The 20,438-nt window shown below is 46.7% G+C and overlaps 1 protein-coding gene across 1 annotated transcript in view; it reads left to right on the forward strand.

The window, feature by feature from the left end:
- fam20a (FAM20A golgi associated secretory pathway pseudokinase) overlaps positions 1 to 19,679 on the forward strand; it is a 73,821-nt gene extending 54,142 nt beyond the window's left edge. Inside the window, exons 7-11 of the mRNA XM_085963667.1 lie at positions 68 to 248; positions 2,698 to 2,807; positions 10,013 to 10,094; positions 14,588 to 14,647; positions 16,494 to 19,679. Coding sequence (XP_085819793.1) covers positions 68 to 248; positions 2,698 to 2,807; positions 10,013 to 10,094; positions 14,588 to 14,647; positions 16,494 to 16,761 — 701 coding nt within the window. The 3' untranslated portion in view covers positions 16,762 to 19,679. The remainder of the gene's footprint in view (positions 1 to 67; positions 249 to 2,697; positions 2,808 to 10,012; positions 10,095 to 14,587; positions 14,648 to 16,493) is intronic.
- Positions 19,680 to 20,438: the final 759 nt, after the last annotated feature.

Here is a 20,438-nt window from a genome sequence, read left to right on the forward strand (position 1 = left end):
TAAGTTATGGTCTGTACATGGCCATAACGAAATTAATAACATTTGTTATGTTTCTATTCTTCTACAGAGAAAAACGTATGTTTCTTTGCAAAATGCCTGTACTCGTGTAAGACTGAGTATGCAGTATGTGGGAATCCTCACCTGCTGGAAGGGTCAGTGTCCGCCTTCCTGCCTGACCTTTACATTGCACAGCGAGAACTCATCACCAACCCGTGGAGCAGGTCTTACACATTTGCTGATAAAGAAGAGTAAGGGCTAGGATTTATTGTTGTTGCACACTTCAGATTTGGGGAGCCACTACAGATATTAGCAACTGAAGTGGAACAGGTTTATTTGGGGCCAGCAATTGGAGGACCATGAGAAGAACAAACCAACCAGGATTTGTATTCAACTCTTTTCCATTACTTCATTGAGTTTCTTTGTCCATTGGTCTCGGCTTGCATGCTTTCTGCTTAATTTAATTAATGAATTTCGCCCCAAATACTTACAAAAGAGGTCTGCATTATAAAGACAATTAGGACGAATCTGTTCAAGTGACAGCATTCTACCACATGTCAGTGATACTCAATCAGTAGGTGTATCCTACCAGTGGAGTAACATACACTTATCACATTGTCCTCAATTTGCTAAGACAGTATGTAAGAAACATGCAGGCCTCAATAGTAACCCCCCCCCCCCAATGACGGGCAGGAGAGGGTTGGAGGGGTTAAACATTTTTAAATGGGGAGCACAGCCCCAACCCACCGCATATGAGCCTGTTACCGTTTTTACGGCAGTGGGTTTCAAGGCGTGTGAGGGAGGGACACTTCATTAACATATACAAATCAGGCTCCCACAGTGCAATTGGGAGCCTGATTTAAATTAAACAGTTGCCACGCAGGTTTCCCAGGGCTCAGGAAACTCGGCAGTGAATGGGAGGCGGGAGCTGCCGGCTCCACAATATAAGTGCCTTTTATAGCAATCCTTGCATGTCAGGAGCAGGAGTGCTTCCCCCAGCCCCTTAAGGAAGCCTTCGACCGCCCCTCTGCCGATAGTGGCCTCTCTCTCCTTCTTGCCATGATTGCCAGCCTCCCCCATCCAGCCTCGATCTCAGGCACCCACCCTCCCGCGATGGCCTCTCGCTCACTCCTGCCCCGCAAAACCCCAATCTCTCTCTCCTTCCCTCCCGCAAAACCCCAATCTCTCTCTCTCCCTCCCTCCCGCAAAGCCACAATTTCTCTCTCGCTCCCTCTCGCAACAGCTTCTCTCTCCCCTCTCTAAGCCCCGATCTCTCGCTCCCTCCCACCCACAATGGACTCTCTCTTCCTCCCCCCCCAACCCCACACGCCCCGATGTCTCGCTCACTCCCTCCCTCTCTCGCTCCCTCCCACGATGGCCTCTCTCTTCCTCCACCCAGTACGGTAGCATCATGGTTATGGTACTGGATGAGTAATCCAGAGGCCTGGACTAATGATCCAGCGACGTGAGTTCAAATCCCACCACGGCAGCTGGGGAATTTAAATTCAGTTAATTAAATAAATCTGGAATAAAAAGCTAGTATCAGTAATGGTGACCATGAAACTGCTGGATTGTCATTAAAAACCCATCTGGTTCACTAATGTCCTTTAGGGAAGGAAATCTGCCGTCCTTACCCGGTCTGGCCTATGTGACTCCAGACCCACAGCAATGTGGTTGACTCTTAACTGTCCTCTGAAATGGCCCAGCAAGCCACTCAGTCGTACCAAACTGCTACAAAGAAGTACCGTGGACTGCAGTGGTTCAAGGCGGCTCACCACCACCTTCTCAAGGGCAATTAGGGACGGGCAATAAATGCTGGCCTTGCCAGCGACGCCCACATCATGTGAACGAATAAAAAAACCTCTTGCTTCCTCCTTTCCTGATTGCCGGGAACCGTCCCCGTCCTGCCGCTAGTTTTCCTGCCCCGAAAGCCAACAAGCCAGCCTGTCGATTTGGGCATGTTGCCAGGCGGGAAACGGAAGATAAAGATTATAATGAAGTCCTGCCGTTAAATTCGGCAGGATCTCCACATCCTCTGCCTTGCCGGGTTTTCCCCTTGCTACCGCGCTCCCCCCCCCCCGCACCCTCGCACCGCCCCCCCCCCCGCACCTTCCTTGTTAATATCGGGACCGCGGTATTGGAGCCCTGAGGCAGTCGGTTGGTTTGCCTGGGAGTGATGGGACACGAGCGCAGGGATGAGGGGACAGTCACAGTGCAGATAAATCCAAAAACATTCACACACAACTTAACATCTGGATAGAGAGTCGCATTGGAAGAGGCCTGGCAGCAGAGCCTTGGTTATGATCTCCGCTGTGGAAAGGAACGTACGTACCATGGGGGAACCCTAAAGGAAGCAAAACAACTGATAATGGGAGGGAACAGAGAAGAGTAATGGGGATTCCTGAAGTAATCTCCCTGAAATATTTGCTGAAACATTCTCAGTCGGTCTATTTCAATAATAAGGAAGGAGGCAAAATATATTAGCAATTAGAAAAGTCAGGAGCAATTTAGCTACCCGTCAGATCCTATTTAGTCAAAATGGTAAATATTAGACCAAGTTGAACTGCCTTGAGGTAACAGTTACTTGGCTGAGCAGTATTTAATGCACTAATGGGTATGTGGACATTATGATGTGCTGTTCATGTTATGATTGGAAGTTTGAACACTTTTATAATTGCTTGCTGTTTTGTTTTCCTGTAGGTGGGAAACCAATCCAAACTACTGTGAAAAGATCAAACGTATTCCTCCATACAACACAGGTAGCAGATTACTGAACGTTATCGATATGGCCATATTTGACTTTTTAACAGGTAACCATTCAAAGGAAAATAATTTTCTCATCGTCTTCTAACTGTTTCAACAACAACAACTTGCATTTATATAGTGCCTTTAATGTAGTAAAATGTCCCAAGATGCTTCACAGGAGCGTTATCAAGCAGAATTTGACACCGAGCCACATAAGGAGATATTAGGGCTGATGACCAAAAGCTTGGCCGAAGAGGTAGCTTGTAAGAAGCGTCTTAAAGGGGGAAAGAGAGGCGGAGAGGTTTCCACTAATAAAGCACTGTTTGGCTTTAATTCCCCGTGAGGAAGTGGCTAGCCTATCCTTGGTGCCTCAACGCAACAATATAACTGATTTGGGGAATTGTCTGTGTATAGATTTGAAGGAGTAACCCTCCCCTCACATCTGTCACTCCATAACACCTCAGAAATCACAGCATGAAACTGGGTACCGAAGGTCCTCTGTGCGTTCCCCAGTCTGTGGTGAGTTAGCTCAGGGATTGCTACAATTGACCATAGCGCCCCTGGATTACGAAGGTGAAAGTCGACCTGAAGTCTGACCCTTATTAGTAACCAGTCACTTCTGCTGGTTTATGGATTATGAGGACATTGGATAAAAGCAGGATCAGCTTCGCTGTTGTTGTGTATGTACCTTTAAGAGAATAACTGGTCTCAGACTGCAGTACCGGCAGTGACCACCCCTGTATAAAAGGCGCTAGTGAGCCTCTGTGTTTTTAGTTTCACTATGGACTTCCACCAGTAAAGAATTATTTTGTTCACTCCTGCTGTCCGTGTCTCAATTATTCACGGACGTAACACTGGCGACGAGTAAGAAACGAACTTACCTGCAACTCGGCAGCACCTCAGACGATGTTATTGAAGGTCGAAGCCAGAAGAAAGAAAAAAAAATAAAAAAAATAAATAAAATCCAAAGAAACTCAAGAAACGGGCGTCGACCGTGGGCAGCCGCCCTCCAAATCGTCGGATTGAAAACTTGCAGGAGAGACTGTCCAGAGCCAGGCTTGGTTCCTCGGTCTGTGGTTTCCCAGCTAATCGGGCTGGTGGCAGGTAGTGCACTGATCCTTCCTGGGCTGCGGCGGGCTAGAGCTCGATCGGGTGGCTTTTCAACGGGGCCGGGCAGCGAGTCGGGAAGCAAAGAGAGAGAGAGGGTGGAGCACACGGCGCGGCCGGTGCTTCGAAGCCGGGCAGCGTTCGGACCTAAGAAGAGGGAGGGAAGTGTCCCAGAGGGTCCGCTCCACGACGGGAAAATAATAAAAGAAAAAAAAAATCAATATTAAACACGCAAGAAACCGTGGAAAGCAGCGCTAACAACAGCGGGGAAGAAGGCAAAGCGCGGGAGGCGCCATTTTGTTAAATCGGGGAAGAAGGCAAAGCGCGGGAGGCGCCATTTTAGATTTGCAAGATGCCGAAGACTGGCTGTATCACTGCTTTTGATAACACAATAGAGGACTGGACCACGTATGTGGAAAGAGTCGAGGTATATTGCGAGGCAAACGAAACAGCGGAGGGGAAAAAGGCATCGATATTGCTAAACTTAATGGGCGCTAGAACGTACGGCCTATTGCGGGACCTGATTACTCCAGCCAAACCGAAGGCGAAGAGTTTTAACGAAATTGTTGCTGTCCTACAGGAACACTTAAACCCTGCACCGCTGTTGATAGCAGAAAGATTTAAATTCCACAGGAGAACTCAGCACAAAGATGAGAGCAATGCTGAGTATCTTACGGAACTACGCAAGCTATCAAAGCACTGCCAGTTCGGAGCAGGACTGGCAGATACCCTACGGGACAAATTTGTCTGTGGACTCCTGAGTGAAGGAACACAGAAGAAGTTACTCTCAGAGAAAGAGCTGACGCTAGATAAGGCTTTCAGCGTGGCAGTATCGTATGGAGCAGCAGCCAGGGGAGCTGCAGAAATTCAACAAAAACCACAGGAATACGGCACCCACGAAATGACACGGGGATTTGCAAAATGTTATCGCTGCGGCAGAACTAACCATGACCAGAAGGACTGCTGGTCCAAAGACAAAATATGCAGGCAATGCAGGAAGATGGGACACATTGCACGAGTTTGCAGGTCTGGAAGAAGACCAGCGACAACAAAGGCTACTAAGGAACCGTACAAGAAAGTACAAAAGATGACGGACAGTAGTTCCGAAGACCAGATGAGTGATAGTGAATCCGGGAACAGGAGACTAAGCTGTCTCAAACTTCACAATGTAATCGCAAAAGAGGATCACCGAACCGTTTGGGTCACCCTCACGATAGCAGGGTCCCAAGTTAAAATGGAATTGGATACAGGATCAGCGCTAACCGTCATGAATCGACGAGACTACGAGCGGCTATTTTCACACATACCCTTGAGAGAGACATCCATCGTCTTGACGACGTATACGGGGCAAAAAGTATACCCCAGAGGAAAAATAAGGGTGCCTGTCGAATACAATGGCAAGAAAATACGGAAATTGTATCTCTACATACTGCCAAATGGTGGACCACTGTTATTGTGACGGGAATGGATCAGGAAGATAAACTTAGATTGGCATTCCATTCATGCAATGATGGTGGACGGTAAAAAAGATGAAGACGTCACTCCTGGACGATTGTCAACAATCTTAGCTAACGCCAAAGAGGTATTTCAACAAGAACTGGGCACGCTTAAAGGCGTAACCGCCTCGATAAAAATAGAAGAGAATGCAGTTCCCAAGTTTTTCAAAGCAAGACCGGCACCATATGCAATTCGCCCAGCCGTCGAGGCAGAGCTGGAGAATCTGGAGAAGGCGGGCGTGTTGTCTAAGGTCGACTGGAGCGAGTAGGCAACACCCATCGTTCCTGTCATGAAGAAAACGTTAAGCAATAAGTCCGGGGAGCCAAGGAAGATTCGCATCTGTGGGGATTTCAAGGTGACGGTGAACCCAGTCCTTCACACAGTACAATATCCTCTTCCAAGGATAGAAGACATCTTCGCCTCACTGTCTGGAGGGAAGCGTTTTACAAAAATTGACCTAGCACAAGCATATTTGCAGATGGAGGTTGAAGAGTCCTCTAGGAAGTATCTCACGATAAACACTCACAAAGGTCTTTACCAGTATCATTGATTGGTATTCGGAGTAGCATCGGTTCCGGCGATATGGCAAAGAGCGATGGAACATGTCCTGCAAGGGATTCCGGGGACTCAGTGTTACTTGGACGACATCCTTGTAACAGGTGAAGATGACAGTGAACACCTTAACAACCTAGAACAGGTGCTCACTAGACTACGGGAACATGGGCTGCGAGCCAACCGCCCCAAGTGCGAATTTTTAAAGGAACAGATATCGTATTGTGGCCACGTGATTGATGAAGAGGGGTTACATAAGTCCCCTGACAAAATTGAAGCGGTTGTTAAGGCCCCAGCGCCTGAAAATGTGTCGCAACTGAGGTCATTCCTCGGATTGGTGAATTACTATCATAAGTTTTTGCCGAATTTGTCGACAATTCTGCACCCACTGAACGCCCTGCTACGAACGGGGGTAGCATGGAAATGGAGCGATGATTGTAAGCGTGCTTTTCAGAAGAGTAAGGACTTAATCACTTCAAGGGAAGTTTTGGCTCACTACAACCCAGCACTGCCAATCAGGCTGGCGTGTGATGCGTCTCCCTACGGCATTGGGGCGGTACTGTCACATAAATTCCTTGATGGTTTAGAGAGGCCGATAGCTTTTGCGTCACGCTCGTTAACTTCTGCCGAGCGTAACTACACCCAGATTGACAGAGAGGCCCTCAGCCTAGTGTGGGGGGTGAAGAAGTTCAATCACTACCTGCATGGTCAAAAATTTACTCTACTAACCGATCATCAACCTCTTGTCTCCATTTTCAACCCTCAGAAGGGCGTACCGATAATGACAGCACAACGGCTGCAGAGATGGTCCCTTTTCCTAGGGGCACACCAATATGACATCGAGTACAAAGGAACTAAACAGCATGGAAATGCTGATGGATTGTCACGTCTACCGTTGCCGATGGTGGAAGAAGAAGACCTTGCAGTGGATCCAACGGAGTTATTCCACTCAACCATAGTCGAATGTCTCCCTGTGACGAATGCAAACATAGAAAAGGAAACACGGAATGACCCGACACTATCACGGGTCTATGATTTAACGGTGAAGGGATGGCCAGCACATGGCAAACCACTGCTGCCAGCATTCTCGCCAAGAAGAGAACAGCTGTCAGTGTGCAGAGGAACCTTGATGTGTGGATCCAGAGTAGTAATTCCACCTAAGTTGATGGATAGAGTGCTCAATGAGCTTCATGAGGGTCATCTGGGTGGGGTAAAAATGAAGAACTTAGCCAGAGCATTTGTGTGGTGGCCGGGAATCAATAGAGAAATCGAAGAGATGACCAAGAGCAGTGCAGGATGCCAGAAGGTCCAAAACGCCCCACCACAAGCTCCTCTGCATCCATGGGAGTGGCCCTCATCTCCATGGCAAAGGGTGCACATTGATTTTGCTGGTCCCTTCATGGACTCGATGTTTTTAATTGCGGTGGATGCACATTCAAAGTGGCCAGAGGTAATAAAAATGTCCTCAACCACCACGGAAAAAACTATCACAGTTTTACGAACCATATTCGCCAGGAATGGGCTGCCTGAACAGATTTGCTCTGACAATGGACCACAGTTTGTGTCTGAAGAGTTCCGGAGGTTCTTAAAGAACAACGGTGTTAAGCATTACACATCTGCCCCATATCATCCAGCCACTAATGGATTGGCCGAGAGGTTTGTCCAAACATTCAAGAAGGCTATCAAGGCAATGTGTAATGAAGATATACTCATACAACACAAGGTGGACAACTTCTTGTTTGCCTACCGGAATGCGACACATGCGGTTACCAACCAAACTCCAGCCATGATGTTCTTCAATCGAAGACTACGATGCCGCTTGGATTTGGTTAAGCCAAACGTCCGAAGAGATGTGAAGAACAGGCAGTTTCAGAATATGAATGAAAGGCCGACCAGGAGTTTTAAGATAGGTCAACCAGTTTTGGCCCGGGACTACTGCACTGAGAAATGGCAGCCAGGAACGATTTGTACACGACAAGGACCTCTCATGTATACCGTGGACGTTGGGGAGAGCATTGTAAGACGCCATGCTGACCAGATTCTAGAGTCACTGGAAAACGTCAACTCCACACCACGATCTGATACACCTGGTAATGAAATCGACGTTCCAATTGCAGCTACCGCAGAACCGGTAATATTGGAAGCAGATGAACCAAACAACGACATTGATCCCGACTCAACATTGCCAGAAGAACCTGATACCCCAAAGAGGCGTTATCCAGACAGAATCAGGAAGCCTCCTCAAAGACTGAACTTATAATTGCTTAAACTTAACCAATGTATCTAGCAACAGTAATTGTGATTGTAATTTGTTATCATTTAGTTGTTAAATGAATTATGTACTGTTTATCTAAAAGGGGAGGAATTGTTGTGTATGTACCTTAAGAGAATAACTGGTCTCAGACTGCAGTACCGGCAGTGACCACCCCTGTATAAAAGGCACTAGTGAGCCTCTGTGTTTTTAGTTTCACTATGGACTTCCACCAGTAAAGAATTATTTTGTTCACTCCTGCTGTCCGTGTCTCAATTATTCACGGACGTAACAGCTGTGATGCCCCTACAGTCGATTAGCCTGACATTCCTCAAAAATGATGACTGACCAAGATACCAGAGGGCAGCTGGCATCTGTAGGAATGTCTCCCAGCGTGATTCAGTGCCTTCAGCAGAGGATGAAAGAAAGTAAAGGAAAAACAAAGTACAAAGTCCTAGTTCCATATAAAAAAACAGAAACATTTCAACACAAGCAAAAGTTGCTTTAAAATGAGCAATAAATCTTGTGCCAACACAACAAGCAGACATCACATTTTAATACAGCAAGTAATTATTCCAGCACAAGATTTCCAAAACCAATCAGGAGTAATGGAGAACTCCACCAGAGGGAGCACAGTGCAGGAAAGCCTGTCAGATTGATACTGTATTTGATTGAACCAGTTTACTCCACTGTATAGCTATGGTATGCCAATCAGGCACAGGCATCAGCTCTGAAGTGGAACCTTGTTTCTTGTTAAGGTGCAAGGCATTTTCTTTGGGTCATCTGCACTTTCGTTGCAGTGATTGGAAGTAAACTGAATTAATGTTTTGGTTATCAAGTCCCAAACTCCTTGTTTAGTTTTGTCAGGAGGTGAAGAGTGTTTGAGAGAGATCAGGATGGGTCTGCTGAGTGGCTCCGCTCCCAGTGATTATATTTTACCGATGGAGCCAATTCAGCAGCCTCTGCAAGCCAAGATAAATGTCACCTGGAGTCAAAATTAATCCTGTGCCTTGAGCTTACTCCTTTCAGTCCCAGTCTGAATAAAATGTGCGCAGAGCAAGTTACAGTTTGGGTATTGAAAGACTTTCCAAATGGAAGTAACAAAAATAATTGAAGGAATGGATATAAATAGAAAAATGTACAGAATCAAAAACTGTTACTTCAGTTTGTAATAATGTTGGAATAAAATAGAAAAGTATAAATTTGTTTTTACATTGATGCAGAAGTACTAGTTCCTGCAATAGTCAGAGGATTGACTCAATTGCTTAACTTTATAACTTCCTTCTGTGTTCAAATTGTACCAGAATAAGGAAATGCTTGCTGCCATTGTATGTAGCTCTCCTTCAAACCTGCTTTCATCACCCCTACCCTACTGTACCATTCTTGGCCCAAATCTCTGGATCTCCCCCTCCCCAAACCCCTCCACCATACTACTTCTTTCTCCACCTTTAAGACCTCCTCAAGACAGCCATGCTTTTGCTCATCTCTCCAGACCCTTTCACTGCGGTCTGCATCTCTTGTGTGAAGCATTTTGGGACATTTTCTATGTTAAAGGCATTCTTTTTGTTGACTGGAAGTGAGGCAAACTGCTGAAGGATTTAAAGGCATTTTACCATATTGCCAGACAAAAAAACCACCACCGGGAGATTCAGGGGATCCAGCATAGATTCAATGATTAATATTTATACTTAATTACACCTTACTTGTATCATGAATTATGTCGCGCTCATTAAGGGCTATAGCAGCTCAGCTGGGCTCAAAGAAAAAGTGAATTAAAAAAAAAGAATCTCTCAGTGTGAAGCCAGCCCTGGTGAAATCTTCTGCTGCTGCTAATTCAGTCAATGTTTCCAAATTTATTTACAGGAAATATGGATCGACATCACTTTGAGGTCTTCACAAAGTTTGGAAAGGATGGCTATATCATCCACTTTGACAACGCCAGAGGGTAACAGCTTTGTACAGTTTATAATTACGGCGCTAGTAACATTATCTGAATGCAGAACCTAAAGAGAGCAAGTAAAACATAACCTTTAAAAAAAAAAAAAAGTCCATTTTAGAATTCGATTTCTTAGATAGCGTAAGCCTACACAGAACAGGATGAGAGTGCGAGACTACAACCAAGGCTCATTATGTCACCTCATCCTCATTCAGATTTTGCGGTCGTGATTTGTTCCTTTCAGTCTAATGGATGTTCCTGTTTATCTGCAGCTCACACAACTGTTTGCACATATAAGAGAATTCTTAACCCATGGAAATATCTGCATTTGTGACCACTGAACTCAGTAAGCTTCCTGTAACTCTTGATCATATGTGCTATCCTCAACAGTCCAAGTCCAATACTGTATGTCTTGTGTTCTGTTTATTGAGAAACATTGAGAGGGGAATATACAGAAATATGATGGATCAGATTTTACAGAAAGTGAGTTCAATGCCTGGGTGTTTATTGTTCTCAAGCATTTCAAACAATTTTACTAAACATGAAGGGATCAAATTACTTTATACACAGACAAACAAATATGCCATAAAATGACACACTCAATCTTGCACTCAGATTCTCACCCACACAGGCAAACCTTGTCACTCGCAGTCACACGCTCACTTATACACATACACACACAAATTCGTGTGACTACAACTGCCCTGATTTAGATTTTGGCTTGGAAATTCCACTGGGGAACTCCCAATCTCCTATTATAACTTCAGTGGAAGTCAGCGGAAATCCCGGTTGTGAATCTTTGGAATTCTCTACCCCAGAGGGCTGTGGAGGCTCAGCCGTCGAGTATATTCAAGACAGAGATCGATAGATTTTTGGATACTAAGGGAGCCAAGGGATATGGGGATAGGGCGGGAAGGTGGAGTTGAGGTAGAAGATCAGCCAGGATCTTATTGAATGGCAGAGCAGGCTCGAAGGGCCGAATGGCCTACTCCAGCTCCTATTTCTTATGTTCTTATGTAGACAGGTGTAAACGGATAAATAATGGCCATTTACACTGTTTCTCCAGAGTTTCTGCCAGAGTCACAGAAGATCGGGAGATCTTTGCAAAAATTCTCCCCCAATAATTCTGTTTTACGTTTGCAGTCACAATTTCCTGTTAATCCTCACTGCATTGTGTCCTACCCAAATATGAATGTTTTTTAATACTTATTAAGGTACTTATGATGGTATCATTCTAAATTCTGTCGGAACTCCATTTTAATAATAGGGCATTAGGACCAAGAGGAGAAATGTTCTGATTAGTGGGGCATGACAACTAACCACCAGTAGAGAAGATCCATGCTTTCTGCTCCTCTTAACTTCGGATTCTGACTCTGAGGGAACAATTTCAATGGTTTGATTTCTTACCAGGTGCAGCAAAGGGAGGGAGGGAGGGTAGGAACATCTGGCCCAGCTGTGAACTGCAGGTTGGCTCTGGAGAATCTTTTAAAAAATCATTTAGACCATCCAACTGCTAAGCAACCACACAGCTGGAGTCCTGCCCGTGGAGAACACAACTCCAGCTGTGTTGAAGGAAGCATTTAAAAAATGTTATTGGCACTGTTAAAGGTGGCCTCCCTTTTTTTGGCCCTTGTTGTGGCAGCGGGTTTTTTTCTCAAGTGAAAAATGGGCCGTCACTGCTGATTTCTGACTGGGTCTAAAGGCGAATAATTTAGTGCAGCCCAACATCCCATGACAAATCCCACAAATTTCTACACTTGCCACTTGTAGCGCGAGTCTCTGCCCGAGTCCCCGCGAGTTTGCTTCAAAAGGCGCGGAGGCAGCTTCCTGTGGGGGGGTCTCTGAGTAATAACGCATCACTTGCCGCACCGCATCGTTCACCTTTGCCGTTCCCCCCTGGTGTCGGGGGGTCACTGGAAATGGGCAGATATTGCAAGGGGCTGGTAACACACAGTAGTTCTGATGCTGCACTTTGGAAACAGTTTCCTCAGAAATACTAGTGGCCTGGAATTTGCGGTCAGCCGCAAAGCAAAGGCGCTCGCCGCTGGCCCCGAAGTAAGCTTCCCACAAAGATCTCGTGCCATTGAAAATCGACGGAGTTTAGTGGGAATCCCCTAGTGCGAGCTGCTGTCTGACGTCATCAAATGTGCAAGCAGCCAATCAAAACGCAGAATTCTCACAGACAACAAGCCAGGAAGTGAGCAAGCTCTTAAAATTCTAACTTTTAAAAAATGTTAGAGAGAGCAAAACAAAAGATTGGGGCTCTCACATGGGGAAAAGGCAAACCTGAAATAAAAAGAAATACTGTAATCCTTTAAAAAAAAAGTACATTTTTTAATTTATTAATTTTAATTTTTATTAAAATGGATACATTTGAAACTGCACAAAATTTAAATTAAAATTAGTTTTTCAGGGCCATAACCTTTGTTTAGCAGTCAGTCGGCTGTTAAAACCCCAGTTACACCTAATCCCTTTGGGTCTAACTTTTAATGGAGTAATTATCAGCATAATTACTGTGGGAGAGCCGACGATTTCATCAGCTTCCATAATTTGACACATGACACTGATTGCCGGCTCTGTGGTTGCGGAGTGGGCACAGTGCAGCCAATGTTGGAGCAAATATCCATCTGCACCTGCGCCAAATCCTAAAGTTGCGGTCAGTTTCGAAGCCGGAATGGCGGCGAACGGCGCTAGTTCGCTCGCCATCTGGACTGCAAATCCCGGGCCAGTAAAGAAAAGTTGTCAGAATACGAAGGCTATTGGCGATCGGGATTGCAAACTACAATCAGAAAATGAATGCAGCGGTTTCTCAGAATCTCAGTCCAGGTAACTGCAGGGCAGTCTGAACTGAAAACACCCCCGCCCGCAGTGTTAGTGGCGAGAAGTAAGTCTGCATACAAATAGGGTAATGGAAAATCACCAGTACATTGTCACTGTTTCCAAAAGGTGTGTGAAATGAGTAGGCAGCCAGTCGGGCTTTATTATAACTAGTCTAGGCTAGCTTTGCGATTTACCTAGAAGTGATTTCTGTGGTGAGATTCCAGTTCCTTTAAATATTTTGGTTTGCATGTATGAGCACAGAGACAAAAGATATTTCAGACTTCGGTAAAAAAACATGCCACTCGGGGAAGCAAAGATGTCTGAGCTTTGCTGGTCACTGTCTCCTCGCTGAGCTGGTTCTTTAGCACCCGCTTACCTTTCTGATCACAGAACAGCCAATGTCGCAATAACAACAAGCGTTTTTCACAAGTTTAAATAAAATGTCAGAAGTTATTTCTGATCTAAAAATGCACCGTGCTGAATCTTGCCAGCACTGCCCAAAACACAAGGAGATTGTTCAGCTTTGCTGGTCACTAGATAGCTGTCAAATCTGCAACTGGCGTGTGGCACTATCCCAGCATTGCGTTTCAGTGGTTGTTTTATCATCCTAGTAATTGCTTGGTTTTGCTCGTTATAACAGATTATTTGTTAAATCACCTTAATCCCTAACACGAACCTCCTCATAGTAATTTATGGTGGAATTTACAGATAGTTTGCCTGGAATTCTGCCCGGCTGCAAACAGCCATTATACTGATGTTGTTGCACCTATGCTGTCACAATCCTATTTTCTCATTATCTCTATAACAACAAATAATTGTATTTATATAGCACCTTTCACTCGTGAAACGTCCCAAGGCGCTTCACAAGAGCGTTATCAAACAAACTTTGACACCGAGCCACATAGGGAGATATTAGAACAGATGACCAGGCTTGGTTATAAAGGGGAAGGTTTTAAGGAGTGTTTTAATAGCGGAGAGAGAGGTAGAGAGGCTAGGGAGGGAATATCAGAGCTTGGGGCCTAGGCAGCTGAAGGCACGGCCGCCAATGGAGGAGCGATTAAAATCGGTGATGCGCAAGATGCCAGATTTGGAGGAGTAAAGCGATCTCAAAGGCTTGTAGGGCTGGAGGAGATCACAGAGATAGGGAGGGGGCGAGGCCATGGAGGGATTTAAAATAAGGATGAGAATTTTAAAATTGAGGCGTTTCTGGACCGGGAGCCAGTGTAGGTTAGCAAGCACAGAGGTAACGGGTGAACGGGACTTGGTGCGAGTTAAGATACAGGCAGCAGAGGTGTGGATGAGCTGAAGTTTATGGAGGGTGGAAGATGGGCGGCTGGTCAAGAGAGCGTTGGAATAGTCAAGTCTAGAGGTAACAAAGGCATGGATGAGGGTTTCAGCAGCAGATGAGCTGAGGCAGGGGTGGATTCAAATAATCAGTTAACCATGGTGTGATATTGCATGCTTTTCATGAACAGAAAAATTAATAAGTGTGTTCAGCGTGCAAAATAACAACTAGTCGAAGGATGCATTACAGGCTTGTATGGGAGTCCCATACTGGCACCAAACCAACCTTGGATTACATTTCTGTTTGTGCTTCATCCTGATCAGCACACCTAGATGACAATGCTTGTTTTGCTAACTTTGACGGACCAGTTTTTAACCCGTTTCTTTCTTTCCCTTAGGTTTGGGAAACACTCACATGATGAACTCTCCATCCTTGCCCCCCTGACTCAGTGTTGCAGGTAATCCCACACTGTTAGCATGATATCGTATCGATGAGGACAAATGGGTTCAAAATTGCTATGTGTTGTGCCTGTGTTTCGGGGGTAAACCGGGTGCAAAGCATACCAATTTAGCAGTGGGACGGTCTGCGCCCAATCTGCACAGGCATTGGTTCCACTGCTGATAATGCTGATAAAGCCCGAGGAGCGATATGCATCGACCCTTGGGCCTCTCGGTTTGGGTGCGTGCTGGTCGCACAGCGCCGAGTCTAGGCCCGAAACCGAGCTCAGACTAATTTCTAGGCTATTCACTTTACTCTCAGTCCATGCTGGCTAAGCTGTCCACCAAATTCAAGGTCCAGTTGGCCACCTTCAGAACATTGAGTGGTAGTGAAGCCGGACAGAAGCTCTGCACCTGTAACTCGGCTTTCCTGGTCACATGGGCTTTGAGATTCCCACTGGCTACCAGTCAACTGGAGTCCGTACACTCGGGAGTAGGCAAATGCTCTTAAAGCTACGGGACATCACAATTACTCCAGCAAATTCTGTAGTATTTGCTGGAGTAAATTGTGTTTTTCAACCATTCCATGTTTTGAAGTTATAAGGAGTTAAGAATGATAAAGTAAAGTTTTGTGATACCAGTGAAATATTTAATATTTGTAAGGGAATTTGCTGCCTTCTCTTTACATAGGATCTGTGAAACTGGTCATTAATCATACCTGATGCTCAGTGATCATGCTGATGCTCCAACCCATGTGTTTATTGAGGTGTCCGGAGCAATTTTTAAATGTTGCCGCTGCAAACTAGGAGTATAGGATCACTGCCTTGGTTAGCAAGATATTCCCTTTGTTCACTGTGTGCTTTTTCGGGATGGAAACAGTGACTGAATTAGACAGAGGTTACTATTAGCAGGATGCTCTTTGACCAGCGCATACTGTGTTAGCTCTTGCAGATTTTTTCTTATTTAACTACAAATCAGTAACTATGGCCTGGATTTTGCGGTCAACGGCGAAGGAACGGCGCTCGCGGTTCATTATGCTTACAGCTGCCCACAGACTCTTCGCGGGCGTTTGAGCGGCAATTTGCGGTGACTAGAGACCCCGTCCAGCATGGCACCCTCTACAGGGGGATCTGTGGCGTGTGTGAGCAGGTCAAGCAACAGCGTGGCTCTTCAGCCAATCAGATTGAAGGATCCTCACTGAGACACGCAGAAACTATAAACCAGGAAGTGTAAGTTAGAATATTTAATTCAATGCAAAATCATGAACCGATAGCAAAATAAATAGAGGGAAAGAAAGATGGGATTAAGATAGGTAAGAGACAGAAAGAAAATGTAAAAAAAAATGTAATTTTTTATTTTTTAAAAATCTCCAACAATAATTCAAATCTGAAGTAATGAGACCCCGCACTTTTAAAAGTGGCCGTGCATGCGCAGTATTTCTTCCAGCGGCAACAGCTGTGAGCGGCCTGCACGGGACCTCCTGATCGATGCACGGCCGCGCACCTTAGGGGGAACGTTGCTTATCACGCCGCTAGACATTCACTTACACTTGAATGGACAAGCCCTAATTTTTTCTGGCATGTTTAGTGGGTATCTAATGGGTTAGTACCGCAATTTCACACCCTTCATGTGTTTGAATATTGAATCAGGTGCCAGTGTAGCGCAGCTTGTGGAGGAGAAGGGCATTTCGGACAGCAACTTCCTGATTTCCGCGTTTAACTGCGCATGTGCGGCTGCCAAAGTTGATGTCCGATTTACTCCTTAATAACGGTGAGCGCTGATAGCCTCACCATTATTCTTAATGCAAAATCCAGGCCTATAAGTTTCTAACTGAAGACCCTAATTGTTGTATTGTCTCTCTTACAGAATAAAGAAGTCAACGCTCTTGCGTTTGGAGCTGTTGTCGCAGCCGGATTATCGAATGAGTGACGTCATGCGGGAGTCCTTGCTTCTCGATGCCCTCAGCCCAGTTCTGACAGAGCCTCACCTGCTTGCACTCGACAGGCGGCTGCACGCAATACTGAAGGCCGTTCAAGAATGTGTGCACCAACACGGAGATGCCGATGTAATCAAGGACGATGTGGGAGATGCGTTTGACTTCATGGACTTTAACAACAGTGCGCTGGCCAGGTAACTGGCCGGGCGCCTCCTGCCGTAATCGCAAAGCAAGAGAAGCACAGGACAGCAAGGGCAGAAGCTCCAGTGAGAATCGAATTCTCCCCGTATTTAAAAAGCAAACTCTCTGTTGATGTGTTAGATTTTGTTTTCATTTCTTGTGCCACTTTCAACTATTTCTGAAGATGCACTACTGTCGACCGACTCATGGTAATGTTTAAAACGGGGCAATGTTGCCCATCTCAGTAGCCTGGCTCCCCGACCTGATAGTTCAGAGTACAAGTTGTGGAGCTTTCGAGAAATTACTTGATTTCGCTGCATGAGTTTACTGTGTTCATTTCTTGTCTGAGCCATTAGGTGCAGCACTTGATCATAGGTTGAATACTGCACTAAGTTGGGTGAAGGAGTCTCTGCCCGTCTCGTCCTGCTACGAGAGCTGCCCCTGTTCCAAGATGGGCACGGGCACTTCAACAGGGAAGTCCACGCCTGGACTGCAACCCTGCCCAGTACTCCCAGCATAATACCATCTATAGGGCTGTCACACTTTGCTCATTACACGTCTTTTAATGGGGGGAGAAATGGAGTAGGACAGGAGATGGGATCGTGGCTCGAGTTCTGTTGTTTTTACTTTGTGCTGATGAAAATTTATTGGAGACTTAGTAGCCTGAAAAAGTAATAGAGTCGAATTTCACCATCGGGCAGACGACCTGCGGAGTGTGTGGGTCGGCCCGCGCAGCGCACATGCCAGGCGACCGATTCTTCTGGTGGGAGGCTCGGTCCATTTTGAAGGCGGGTCCTCATTACCATGCCGCCAGCGAGCTGCACGCTCTGGACGGGTGGCCTGTCGCAGGTCGGCACAATAGTGAGTGGCCTGGAAACTGTCCCGACCAGCAGGAAGGTCAGTCTGGGAGGGGTACAATCGTGGAAAGGATTGGGGGGTGGTTGCAGAAAGCCCGGGGTGGCAGATTATTCTCGTCGAACCTCCTGCCCCCACAAACATAAGTTTAGATTTACCTTTTTGGGGCCTCTTCTTCTTGACCGCCAGGTTTACCGAATGGCGTGTCCGCGATGCACACTCCACCCAGTAAGCCCTCGACGTTGCACTGGGGTCCTACGTACATCCCAGGACCCCGATTGCACAGATTAATGAGGCTCTCACCTGACGCAGTCAGGCGCCCGGCCCACCCAGCGGAAGGTCCAAGCTAACCTGGTGGAGCTGGAATGGGGCCACCTCCATTTCAATTCTGTTACTGTCCCGCTGCCATCGGATGGAGGGAGTTAAACTCGCCCCTAATGTCTCCGCGTCAGAACACACAGAAGCAAGTGGGGAAAAAGAGAACGTCTCTTTCAAAAGTCAGAGTTTTGGTGTTCAGTTTGCATTCTGGAAATTTCTGGACATCCCATACAAGGGAAAAATGGTCTATCCCATCTATAACCAGCTGGGTGACGAGACTAATTTATTTATTTTTTATCTATATTTATATCTATCTATATAAAAGTTTTGTGTGGAGTGTGCAGCTGTCACATTTTAGACACCACACAAGTGTCAGAAATGCAGTCTGCTCCAATATTTGCTGACTGTTCAAATTTTCTAACACTTTGCTGTTATTTCTGTTGCTTCATTCAAATTATTGGATAATTCAAATTTTTTCTTCTAAATGATTTAGAATTGTCAAGGAGTAGACTACGGCCAGGAATTTCCTGAAAGCTGTTCCCGCTGCACCGCCGTAACTTGACCGGAGGTGAGGAGTTGGAACAGTTCTGAGGAAATTCCGAGCTAATATTTTACTAAAAGAGGAAAAGGAAGCCATTCCCTTATGATTTTGATAACTTGCCCTCTTCTCATGAATTTTCAAGCAAGTGCCAATCTGCAGAATACGTCCTTCAGCAAATAGCCTGTCACAAGCCTCAAAATGTGCCTAATCTCACAAGGAGCGTCTGAGCAGCGGCCTTCAATGGACAGGCCATGTTTAAACACAGCTCCATCTTAGCAGCTCAACATCTCGACCATGCCCCAGAGGCACACTACCCATGAGCGATGGCAATGGGAGTTCAGCTGGTAATACAATGAAAGTCTTGTGTAGTAGCCACAGCACACTTTAAATGTGTCCTTGGCACAATAAAAATCTGTCATTCTTTTCTGATTAGATCAGAAAGAAACACTTTAATACTTTCTTCACCGTCTCTGAGCAAAAATCTCTCAAATTTGTCTGGAATCCTTCCAGCACCAATATTGTTTTCGCACTCACTCTACTACTTACCCCCTACATACAATTTACAGCATAGCAAATATCTCAAAAATTCAACACTTCTCAAAACAAACCACAAAATTTACCAGGACACTCACCCATCCAACTTTCCAACATGTCGTTTATAATATAAATCAACTCGCCCTCATAGGCCTTCACTCTGCCTTGGGCTTGTTTTACCTTCTGTTCTCAAAATTTCCAAAGTGCCCCTGGGCCTTCAGTCCTGATCTTCTGTGAGACGCCACGTATACCCCAATCTGAGCACGCGGTGTCCGCTGGCATGATCCCGGCCTTCCGCGACCGGTGGGCACCGCGGGGACTGGAGTGCATCATCACCCCGGCCAACCAAATTTCAATTTAATTTGTTAAGTTTCATTTAATGTTTTATTAGTTACGGTCTGTTTGTTTATGGGTTGCTCAAAAGAGTTGACCAATCTGATCGCTGGTCACTTGGCGTGCTGCATGCAGCGTAGGGTTGCCAACTTTGGTTGGAGGCATTCCTGGAGGTTTGGTCACGTGATGTCCTGACCACATGACATCTGATCACGTGTCATCCACATATTATTGCGTTGACCTTGCAGTGGTTGGGTCCCCTGGAGTTGAATAGCTTTGTTCGTGGTTTTGCGCCAACAGCTGTTGTGCGAGAAGTTCCAAGAACCAGGGGTGCACCCATGAGCAGACCGAGAGGGGAAACCGAGAGGGGGGGAGGGGAAACCGAGAGGGGGGGGGAGGGGAAACCGAGAGGGGGGGGAGGGGAAACCGAGAGGGGGGGAGGGGAAACCGAGAGGGGGGGAGGGGAAACCGAGGGGGGGGGAAACCGAGAAGGGGGGGGAGGGGAAACCGAGAAGGGGGGGAGGGGAAACCGAGAAGGGGGGGGAGGGGAAACCGAGAAGGGGGGGAGGGGAAACCGAGAAGGGGGGGGGAGGGGAAACCGAGAAGGGGGGGAGGGGAAACCGAGGGGGGGAGGGAGGGAAAACCGAGGGAGGGGGGGGAAACCGAGGGAGGGGGGGGAAACCGAGAAGGGGGGGGAGGGGAAACCGGGGGGGGGAGGGGGGACCGAGGGGAAACCGAGGGGGGGTGGGGAAATGGAGGGAGGGGAAACCAAGGGAGGGAGGGGGAGGGGAAACCAAGGGAGGGAGGGAAATGGAGGGAGGGGAGAGGGGAAACCGAGGGGGGGGAATGGAGAGAGGGGGGAGGGGAACCAAGGGAGGAGGGGGAGGGAAATGGAGGGAGGGAGAGGGGAAACCGAGGATGGGGGGAACCGAGGGGGGTGGGTAGAGGGGAAACGGAGTGAGGGAGGGAGTGAAAACGGAGGGAGGGGAGAGGGGAAATGGAGGGAGGGGAGAGGGGAAACGGAGGGAGAGGAGAGGGGAAATGGAGGGAGGGGAGAGGGGAAACGGAGGGAGGGGGAGAGGGGAAACGGAGGGAGGGGGAGAGGGGAAATGGA

This window comes from Somniosus microcephalus, chromosome 21 (assembly GCF_052327205.1).
Source record: "Somniosus microcephalus isolate GS21.2 chromosome 21, FLI_Smic_1.0, whole genome shotgun sequence".
NCBI lineage: Eukaryota > Metazoa > Chordata > Chondrichthyes > Squaliformes > Somniosidae > Somniosus > Somniosus microcephalus.